The sequence below is a fragment of the Ciona robusta genome, chromosome 12 (genome assembly GCF_009617815.1).
Source record: "Ciona robusta chromosome 12, ASM961781v2".
In the NCBI taxonomy this organism is placed as follows: domain Eukaryota; kingdom Metazoa; phylum Chordata; class Ascidiacea; order Phlebobranchia; family Cionidae; genus Ciona; species Ciona robusta.
Genome location: NC_143246.1, coordinates 2,073,811 through 2,085,695, shown reverse-complemented (window position 1 = coordinate 2,085,695; position 11,885 = coordinate 2,073,811). Strand labels below are relative to the sequence as shown.

Sequence of the window (11,885 nt, the reverse complement as noted above, 5' to 3'; positions counted from 1 at the left end):
AATGCGCTTTTTGTTTTTATTTGCTTTTATAATTTGCCTAACAATTGTATTGTTGGTAGCGTTTTTTTCGAATATATCAGTTCTCAAATTCCATGTCCAATATCGCTTGACCAAAATCATTCATATATGTAGTTTAGGAAACTGTTTCGATTTAATCCGCACGATTCGATTCGACAAGAGCTTTTACAAATTTACGTCTATAACCCTGACCGTCTAACTGTCTAGTTATATGTTACATACTGCCTTTATAGCAACTTACTAAACTTTTACAAAAAGCCAATGATTTTATACAAGAGTCAGAAAAAAGTGTTTTTTTCTTTATTTGGAACTTAAGTCCATGCCCCACCTGCTTATGACGTCATATTACCGCGGATTCGAGAGTAACAACAATGGGAAAGGTTATACGGATCACTGGCGTTACATCCCTTGATAGCTAATTGTGTTTCAGACGTCAAACTTATTTATTTCAAGAACTTTAAATATTTGTTTTTATTTTTGAAGAATTAAAAGGAACATAAACGATCAAGAATACAAGTCACGATAAAAAATGTGAAAAATAACAAACGGTTTTGTAAAACGTGGCGGAAACAGGGTATTTTTTAACTGAAACTGACGAAGAAAAAGATTGTAAACCGACCTTTGAACGGCATAAAGTTGAAGAATACGTTTGGAGAACAAATGGAATTAATGATGTCATACTGTGGGGAAAGAAGGGACACCTTTAGCACACAATATAAAAATATCCTGATCGTGATTTAAACAGTGAACAACGGTCAGAGGGACTTGCAAAGATACAGTTTTATAATTCTTTGTTTACTACGAAATAAGACGGGAAAATAGAATGAAAAGTTCTTCCATCTTCCCCATCCTACTATATTTTATGCGGCCATGTAACAAAGAACATATGTTTCGGCAATAAGGTTAAAACTTGATTAAAACAGTATTTATAACACCTGAACTAGGCAAAATTATCAGTGTAAAATCATTACAAGGGCAGGACTTTAATTCTAAATATAGAACCCAAGAAAACCACGCGGTATATACAACCTAAATGAATGCAATATTGCAATGGACAACATAATAGGGTGGGGGAAATTGGACACCTTTTTGTTCTATTTTCTAGTCCACTTGGCAGCAACACATAAAATTCAAAGAATTATAAAACCGCATTCTAACTCATAGACTGTTGTTAACTGTTTAAAACACGATCAGGATATTTGGATATTACATGCTAAAGGTGCCCTCTTTTACCACACAGTACTATCTGAAACTTGGGGCAGGTGTTTTAAATTATAGTTTCCATGTGCGTATTCGGTAAACCAGTTTGACTATGTATAAATGTACTGTTTGACGTAGATTTCTTTACTTTGTGCCATAGTCTGGACTTTACTTTATTAAAAAATGATTTTATAACTATTGTAACTATTGGTCGTGCAGAATATTTGTACAGCACCGTCTGTGAAAGTACATCTGTAATAAATTTTTTTATCAAACAATTGTAGTTTTATAATGTCTCCGGTGCAGTTCGAGGCTCGATGCTGCTACCATTAAGGGCGTGTATAGCTTTGGGCTAGAACGCTATGTCAACGTTTATTGATCCAACCCAAGGGTTACTTATGGGTTGTCTTAATTTTTAATGTCAGCCATACAGAAAAAAAGTCAACGACACAAACTTATAATCGTGGTAACTCTAAAGCTATATAGTTCGTTACTGTGTTTGAGGATAAACAATATCTTACGTTAAACGAAACAACAAACTGTATATATTTTATTTTTTTGTAGTTATACCCCTTTTTTGTTCATGTATAAATGTATAGTAGGGCGGGGAAAGATGGGACACATTTTCATTTTATTTTCTCCTCCGGTTTGGTAGTTAACAAAGAACATTCAAAGAATTATAAAATCGTATCCGCACGACTGCTATAAACCGTTGGTATAATTGTTTAAAACACGATCAGGATGTTTAGATAATATGTGCTAAAGGTGTGTCGTCTTCCCCACCCTATTGTATATGTTCTTCGTTAGCGCATTTAAAGAGTTCAGTACGAACTATTTAACGTTTATTCGATATTCGTAGTTCCCTGTACGTCAAGTTTGCTTTGAGTCGTCCTTTGTTTAAAGGGGGAACTGACTCCATATTTGGCTATCGGTGTACCGTGTACAGGTACAATCCTTGCTTGAATGAATCAACAATTCGATTAACATAGGAAATGTAGATTTAGCTCAATATGTATTTTTTTTAGCAAATGTAAAATTTAACTTTAGTTCCCCCTTCAGTTAGCTGCATAGACTATTGAGAGATTTAAAGTAAAAACAAAAGCGACTCCCCGCTGGAGCTTATTGTTCATAACGGGCCGGGTGTAAGGGAGATTACGGAACAGTGCGCGGGTCGGTCAAAATGAGGCCCCGGCACGCGAGGCGTAGGTTGTCGACCTGTGGCATAGACCAGTGCTCTTCAACCGGTGTGCACGGTGCACCCTAGGGTGCATCAAAATATGCCAGGGGTGCACCAGAACAAAAGGGTATACAAGGGTGCATCACAAACTTCAACAATTTTCATTTTTCTACAGTTTTTTTTATATGAATTCTATATCTTGCAGCACAGGGAATTGCGAAACGTCATTAGTTTTACGTTAAAGCAATCAGGGGTGCATGAGTTTGTCGCAACAACTTTAGGGGTTCACCAACCCAAAAAAGGTTGAAGAGCACTGGCATAGACTATAGGGTATAGGCAGTGTAATGATTATTATACGCAAAACATTATCTTACCGAGCAATATATTAACCAGGGGGTGATCTTTGAATATTTTGTTCGACTTCCCACCACCAGAGGACCTGCCAGTCCACGAATATTGAACTACGAGATCATCAGTCATAAACCACCCCATGAATTCGGTGATAGTTTTGCTGAGAGTCTGGCGTTCAATATGCGAGGCAAGAATTCCAGGGTTCTTCGCGAAATTAAAGGAAAATTAATACATACCATATATAGTGGGGTGGGGAAGACGGGACACCTTTAGCCCGTAATATCCAATTATCCTGGTCGTGTTTTAAACAACAGGCCACTTGCCTATTAACGACGGTCTATCGGAGTCGTAAGGATACAGTTTTATAATTCTTTGAATGTTTTTGAGCAAAAATAGAATAAAAAGGTGTCCCATCTTCCCCCACCCTACTATATACCACTTAAATTTGGACAAACCCCAGCACCCATTCTGCACTTGTCCTAGGAACTCATCCTAATAGAACAGAATCCTTGAATTGTAAGGTAATACGCTACCATTGGGCAAAAGGCCTATATTTGCTGGGCTGAATCGCATGAATACCTCCGGGGCCATTTGCTGTTGTGACGTCACGATTTCATGTAACGACGTCATCATTTGTTTTGTCTCACTCACATCAGAATGAATTTGTTCGAGGCGACGTTGTAGTTTCCTTAGCGGGCAGCTAATTCCCACTTTTGGGAAAAAACCTCCCACCCGAGTGTACGAGGTAGGGGAATTTCTCTCTCTCTTTATTTTAATTCTTGGAGGCGCAGCGTGTGCCGACGCGTTCACTCTATAGAACAGTGGAATTTATTCACCCGAAAAAGTTTAATGCTGACTATGCTGCTAATGTGCTATTCAAACGTTTTGTGCACCCGATAAATTCTTACGTTTCGTAACTTAATGACATTTCAGTCATTTCTTCTAAAACGTATTTTACGTAGCCGGTGTCGTGATAATTTCGGCCGACAGTTGAGTTCAGGCCTTCTGCGCATGTACAGTAGTATTACGGCCCATGTCAATCCCTTTTACGACGTAAATAATCGACGTGTGAATTGTTATTATGTCACAATCTATTGCCAGGTCAAACAATTGATATACGATGCACGTGAAGACTAAACTACGACGCACGTGGAGGCTAAACTACGACGAACGTGAAGGTTAAACTAAGTTGCACGTCAAGGCTAAACTACGACGCACGTCAAGGCTAAACTACGACGCACGTGAAGACTAAACTACGACGCACGTGAGAGCTAAATCACGACGAACGTGAAGACTACACTGCGACGCACGTGAAGGCTAAACTAAGTTGCACGTCAAGGCTAAACTACGACGCACGTCAAGACTAAACTACGACGCACGTGAGAGCTAAATCACGACCAACGTGAAGACTACACTGCGACGCACGTGAAGGCTAAACTACGACGCACGTGAAGGTTAAACTACGACGCACGTGAAGGCTAAACTACGACGCACGTGAAGGCTAAATTAAATAATCGCAAACATTCAAAGCTGTTTTTAAACCTCCTACATGCTAAATGATAAGTTTTTAAACCTCCTACATGCTAAATGACTAAATGATTTAAACCTCCTACATGCTAAAATAAACACGTATGTGTCAATCCCTATTATGACGTAAATAATCGACGTTTGAATTGTTATTATGTCGCAATCTATTGCCAGGTCAAACAATTAATATTCTGATGCAATGAATCCACGTGTGAATCCGTACTATTTCGTAACAAATAGTCTACCTGGTTGAGAAAAACATGAAAAATATAAGGATAAACTACAACGCAAACGTAAACCGAATGTTTCGCAAACGTAAATCGAATTCAACGCAAAGGTAAACCGAACGTTCCAGGAAGGCGGCCGACAATCGCTCTTACCGTCGCCAGCGCTTTTACCGCCCGTAGTGTGAACTGTGAACTCGCTTTTAGTTTACCGCTCCCAATAAACCATTATGCAACTGCGACAGGCCCAAATATATTAGACACCGGCTATACGTGATATACGTTTCAAAAGTTTACTGGGACGGTTCTCCGCTAGTACACTTTAAACCCAGATTATCCGAATGAAATTGCTTTGTAACAGAATTTACTTGTGTTTATGAAAGCTCTGGTTTAGATTTTAATGAATGAATATAAAACAAAAAAATTAGTTAGAATTACTCTTGACTTATTTTTATGCGTCATACTAAAACGGCAAGTCTTAAAGTTTTTAAACAACTTACTTACTCACTAGTTTCAAAGTCTGACATTGAGTTATCACTTGTTTCTGATATACCACTTTCGTCCATTGAATCGTTAACACATTCACAAGTATATGACCTTGCTTTACGATATTAGATAAACTTTCCGAAGTATAGATATCTGTTATAGTAAATTCAAACATAAAATTGTTACGATTCTAAACGACCTATTAAATTTATACGTAATTTAGTAAGAAGATTCTTAACTCAAACCTCAAACGTATAACTTAATTTAATACAATTTGCACTTCACAGGATAAAAACACTATCATTTCTGAATCAGTTTTACAGGTGTTTTACTTAAAATATATTTATCTTACGTATTTAACAGTTAATACTAATAGTTAATGTAACAACGCGCATTAAAGAGCTGCTAAGCTAAATGTGCGTCAATTCTGGCTCTCGCGTAGAACTGAAAATATTTCTTTCTCTTAATGTAGTAGACATTACAGAGTACTGGTACATTCACTCCCCTCAGAGTTGTTAGGCAACCAACGCAACAATAACATTATGATGTCACAAGACATTTTCGAAACAAAATTTGGCGCGTTTATTACAAATGCTATAGCTGAATTTAACTTGCTTTATTCTCGCGTATAGTTGGAAAACGACAGTCATTAAAACACGGGTGTTCATACACTTCGTGCCAGCTTACGAGTTACCATATATTATGTTATATTGTGGGGAATTTTTTGGGTCATGTTTTTTTTATGCATGGTTGTAATAAAACTGTCCGTACTGCAATTTTAAAATTGCCTTTCCGGACATAAAAAATACGGGAGATTTCTCACATTAGATAAACACGTTGGCTGTTATTTATTTTTAAAAAATTGTTGTAACTCGACGCTTAAAATGACGTCACATTACCCAATATCAATATCCCATTAATCAATGTCAACACCGCGGACTTATCTAGTAGGAGAATATTCTCATAAAATCATACCCCTCGTCGGTTCTATGTGACGTCCAATTCTCTTATTTGCAACGCCAGTCTTTGTATAAAATCGCCTGCATGCTATTCTGACATTTGTCGATTTACTAACTATACCAAAATAAATACATTCATTTGGTTTAAGCCTCAATGAAAAGCTTGTAAAGTCGGATATGCGAGAAGTCAGAAGTCTATAAATAACAATTTAAGGTAGCAGGGCTATAAATGATATTCCGTTCAGCCGCTGACAGACTTCAATTAATTTTCCCACGTAACCTAAAATATTTCCCACGTAACCTAAAAATTGATTACGGTAGCGAAAATTTAAAAATATTTTTAACGAAAAAGACAGGATATAGCGCCAATATATATTAACACATGACGTCGCACTGTTATCACGTGATAACGTTCTTTGTATTTCGCTTTAACACAATAACGAAAGATATAAACGCAGTTGCTGTGGTCGAAGACATCGGGGTCAAACCAAGCTCATGGCGGGATCTAGCGAGTCCTTGCCCGGCCACTATGTTTGCTTTTACCCAATGTAATCTCAATTTCACGATTTTTTTAATCATTTTATTGTACTTCTTGTTACTGGTTGAAATGTCTTGGTGACGTATAGTTAAAAATGAAATAATGTTATTTCACACGACTTGCTATACGTGAAATATATCATTTTTAACAACTGTTGTTTTGTCGCTATATCTTGTCTTTTTGTTCAAATTACTTCTAAATCTTTGCTACCTTAAACAAAAAAGACAAATGAAGTTATTGTTATTGTTATTATAGGCGTCTTTTTATAGAACATAAGTTTCACATTCTACACATTATCTATACATACTATATAGCGGGGCAGGTGAAAACGGGACACCTTTTCATTCTATTTTCTCCTCCGAGCACTTGGTAATAAACGCATAGAAAATCCAAAAATATGTAAAACCGTATCCTCACGACTCCCATAGATCGTTGTTAATTGTTTAAAACACGATCAGGATGTTTGGATATTATGTGCTTTTGGGTTATTCTTGAGGTAACCTAGTGAAAATTGGAGAGTTTTAATATTTTAACAGTCAATGTATACAGCACTATTTTTACGGTGAATGGAAACACTTTTTGTGCAAGAGCGTTCAAAACCTCTAAACTCCTATATATATATATATGATACAATAACTTTACGTGCCCATTCATAAGAGCCCTACACTCTCTCTTGGTTAATAATTTGAACTCATTTCAAACAACCACGCTACAACTTTTTTGTATTATTACTCTATCTGAATAGGTCTAAAGTTTAAGTTTGTTAAATATCTATTGATTTCAATTGCACTGTTTGATACTGTTTTTGGGTCAAACTCTCTATTCATATTAATTCTTCGGTATATATAGTGGGGTGGGGGAAGATGGGACACCTTTAGCAAAAAATATATAAATATCCTGGACACCTTTTCATTCTATTTTCTCGTCTTTTTTGGTAGTAAACAAAGAACATTTAAAGAATTATAAAACCGTATCCCCACGACTATCACAGACTGTTGTTAATTGTTTAAAACAAGATCAGGATATTTGGATATTATGTTTTAAAGATGTCCCATCTTTCCCACCCTACTATACAAAAGTAGCACTAACAAGTCTTCTAATACACATAAATTGTGTGTTTTATTATATTTTTTGAATTGTTGTCAATTAATAAAGAAATAATAGTATAGTAGGGTGGGGGAAGATGGGACACCTTTAGCATATATAATAATATCCAGATATCCTGATCGTGTTTTAAATAATTAACAACGGTCTATGAGAGTCATGAAGACATAGTTTCATATTTCTTTAAATGTTCTTTGTTTTCTACTAAATGGAACGAGAAAATAGAGTTAAAAAGTGTCCCATCTTCCCCCATCCTACTGTATATACTAAAATGTATTTGGATTTTTGAAATATTTGGCAGTACGTGCTTAAGTGTTCCAACTTACCCCACTGTACTATATTGCATTTGATAATTACTGTGGCGTATCTTTATAGGTTTAGCAAATAATCGATTTATTCTGTTTGGTTTAAACGCGTTTTATCATTTGCCTGCACAAGGGTCTTGTAGAGAATAAAAATATTTGAAACTTTTCGCCTCGGGGTATGGAGCAACGAAGTTAAGCTAAATATAACGACAAAAATAACAAATTCCTCAGAATTTCGAAATTCGTGTAAGCATATAATACCGCCGCATTACAGTTTGGTCAAACATTACACGCAGATATAGCGGGAAACGGTCAGGAAAGTGAAGTTTCTCTGTCTCAAGTGTGTTATAAGGTATCGATATTAAACAGTTGTTTGATTATTGTACTATACTAGCTTATCAGCAGAAATTAGGGAATAAAAACTAACAAAGTATAAAAACTTACTATGGCAATTTTACCATTTGCTGCTGTTTTTGCTCTCGTCGTCGCCGTTGAGATTCAAGGTCAGGGCTCTAGTCCCGAGACTGTACCATACGGAAATGACGATACAGCACAGAAAGGGGAACAAGGTTTTCCCGGGAAGCGGGGACCGACGGGTGAACAGGGGTTGCAAGGTCCTGTGGGACCAAAAGGTGATGTAGGCCAATGTAATCCGACCTGTAGAACAGAATACAATGAACTGATTGAGAGGGTGCAAAAGTTGGAACGAATTGTTAGTAAAAGTAAGTTCGGTAAACTTGTTAACAGCATTTTATGTGAGTTTTATACGTGATGGTGTTGTTTTAAATCAGCCCCGGCCGCAAATTGCAAAGAAGGGCTGAGTTGGGGGCGAAACATAAGTGGAATTCATTCCATAGTCAACCCGAGGAACGGTCAAAGTATGGAGGTTTACTGCGATCAAATAACAGATAACGGTGGTTGGCTGGTAAGTTTGAAACATTTTTATATTTACCGCTGTCAATACCACGTTTAACTTAAACAGGTTTTCCAACGAAGAACTGACGGGTCTGAAAACTTCTATCGAACTTGGGCAGAGTATCAAGAGAAGTTCGGAAATCTAAGCAACGAATTTTGGCTTGGTTAGTATCCAAGAGACTAGTTTATACAAAAGTAGCGAAACATTTTTTGTTGTTGTAAAGGATTAGAAAACCTGCACGCTTTAACGTCGAGTGGAAGCTACGAACTGAGGGTGGAATTAGAAGATTGTGAGAATGATAGAAGATACGCCAAATACAGGTAAAGGCGGTTTTACACTATAGCGCCGATATGGCTGGCGATTCGAGAGAGTCTGGCGATTTTCTGACGTCACTGACGATTTTCCGACGTCACACATCGCTATAGCGACAAAATTTCGATTAGAAATAGTTTTTACTCTGCCGGTGATAGCTAGCAATGAGCGAAAAGTAACAATTTTCGCGTGAAATGTTTCGCTGCAAATTAAACCGTGGAGATAATTTTCGAGTAAATATGAAATATTTTGTTGCGGGAAAACTATATTGTAATTTTACCGTAAAATTATTGAACATAGCGTTTGTTGAGGTGTTTCGCGAATATTGTTAAGATCAGCAACTTCTATAAAAATTAGTTTAATATTTAAAACACAATTACTTTGTAAACCTAATAAAATAAAACTAAACTTACATAAACTTTTTATGTTTTAATTTTTCGATCGAACCTAGGTACATACCAGATTATGCTGACTCAGCATATTTTCCAACCCAATGTTAAACACGAAAAAATGTTGTTTTTTTTTTAAAAAATGGTACAGTAGGTACTAGTGAAAAATAATGAACATTTTAATATAAAAAGATGCTAAAAATTTACTAATAGGAAAAAATTGCCGAGTCAGCATATTATGTAGCTTTGTTCAATCGAAAATGAAAACATAATAAAGTCTATGTTTTACATTTTTTTATTTAGTTTTAAAGAAGAAGCATTCATTCTACAAAATCAGAAATAAAATTTGAATTTTCTTTAGTATTTTAAAAACTAGAAACGAACAAAATTGAGATATATTTTTTCCCATGCATTGCGCTACGGCCAATTTTTACTCTAGCGATCGAATTTGCGGTTTTGAAACTCATTTTTTTCAAAAGCTGTTTTGTATTTTAAAACTTTGATGGTAGCTTTAGATCAAATTTCAGCATATCTATCAATACATGAATTTTGATTTTTCGTTTGTATGCCCCTTTAAGCTAATCCCACATGAATGAGGGGAATTCAAACATAAATTATAGAAATTATTTCTTTCAGTTCATTCGCAATTGGGTCGGGCGAGCAACAATATAGGTTGACGGTGTCTGGATATTCGGGAACCGCAGGTAATTTCATTATAAAACTTTTTAATTAAAATTGAAAAAAAAAACTAATCGCTGCTACCATCGTGGGCGTATGTGTCCTTGGGCAAGACACTTAACGGCAATTGCTCCAACCCAGTGGTCACTAATGGGTTGTCCAAATTATCAGCCATACATAAAAAAAATAATCACCCACAAAGAAACATACATGGCAACTCGTAAACTGGCACGAAGTGTTAAATCCGTGTTATAACGACTGTCGTTTTTCGGCAACACGAGGATAAAGTAAGTTACATACATTACAATTGATCAAACATTACAGGGGATTCGTTAAGTACAGCACACAATGGTCTCAGGTTCACAACATTTGATCTCGATCATGATTTACGGAGTAATGGTAACTGTGCCGTGCGTGCTCATGGTGCTTGGTGGTATCGTAGCTGTTATGCTGCCAACTTAAACGGGGAATATCTGAACTGTCAAACCGACAGCTACAACGCCTCAAGTTGGTTTCACTTCCGCGGGCATCAATATTCCCTCAAATTTATAGAGATGAAGTTCAGACCCATTTAAGCTTCACATTTACCACGCAATAACTTTAACCAATGTCGTTTTGTTGATATAACCCGTATTTTAGTTATTGTTGATATAGTAGGGTAGGGGAAGACGGGACACCTTTAGCACATGATATCCAAATATCCTGATCGTGTTTTAAACAGTTAACAACGGTCTATGGGAGTCATGAAGATACGGTTTTAGAATTCTTTGTATGTTCTTTGTTTACTACCAAATGGGACGAGAAAATAGAATGATAAGGTGTCCCATCTTCCCCCGACCTACTATATTTGGATCTTTCTTCCATAATCGAAGATACAGATAAAAGTTATGTTAAAGTATGGAATGTTATATAATTATATAAAACGATATCATGGCTTGTATACATAGTAACTCATAAAGCATATCCTATTAACAAGGCTTAAATATTGCATGGCTGATAAAATAACCTCGTATATTCCAATACTAATTTAAAATATTTTTTTGCACTCTAGGATAAATGGGCGAAAAATAGAATAAAAACGCGTCCCATATTTCACCATTCTATATAAAGTTCTGTGGGGTAAGATGGTACACCATTAGCACATAAAATCTAAATATCCTGATCGTGTTTTAAACAATTATTAACGGTCTATGGGTGTGTCGTGAGGATACGGTTTTATAATTTTTTGTTTGATCTTTGTTTATTACCAAATGGGACGAGAAAATGGAATGAAAAGGTGTTCCATCTTCCCCACCCCTATATACATATTCCTAAATTTTGAAATAAATTTTCAGATTTTAAAGTGTATAATTAACTAGTAATGAACGATTACTTTTATGTTGAATTAAAAACGCTAAATTCCAAATTTATGAATTTTTGTTTTTGTTGAATTTTTGTTTTTGTTTTACACAACACAATTAAAAAAGCAATACAAATCCCTTTTTGCACTGGTTTGGTTTGTAGTTTTATTAAAATGTTGGTATTAAATGAATATAGTCGTCCCCAAATACCAAAGGGTAGTTTTGAAATACTATCATATTATTATAAATCTTTGTGTAACATTATAGGCTACTCATAAATAACCATATTCGTGTGTAAGTAAGTTAAAATACTAGTTTAAAATTAAGTAGCACTAATTATAAACATAGTTTGTAATTAGGT

At 35.8% G+C, this 11,885-nt stretch overlaps 1 protein-coding gene and 1 long non-coding RNA gene across 2 annotated transcripts; one reads left to right on the top strand and one right to left on the bottom strand.

Moving 5' to 3' along the window:
* Positions 1-482: 482 nt before the first annotated feature.
* On the bottom strand, positions 483-3,264 carry LOC149726391 (uncharacterized). Its single transcript, XR_016386295.1, has 2 exons — positions 2,770-3,264; positions 483-1,470 (listed from the first exon to the last, which is right to left on the bottom strand). It is a non-coding gene; the product is annotated as an uncharacterized LOC149726391 (long non-coding RNA).
* A 4,913-nt stretch (positions 3,265-8,177) lies between these two features.
* LOC149726390 (fibrinogen C domain-containing protein 1-like) lies at positions 8,178-11,698 on the top strand. The gene is made up of 6 exons (XM_089890729.1): positions 8,178-8,611; positions 8,681-8,814; positions 8,872-8,968; positions 9,029-9,125; positions 10,143-10,210; positions 10,509-11,698. Exons 1-6 carry the CDS (start codon positions 8,335-8,337, stop codon positions 10,757-10,759), a joined length of 924 nt encoding a protein of 307 aa, XP_089746855.1. The 5' UTR covers positions 8,178-8,334; the 3' UTR covers positions 10,760-11,698.
* Positions 11,699-11,885: the final 187 nt, after the last annotated feature.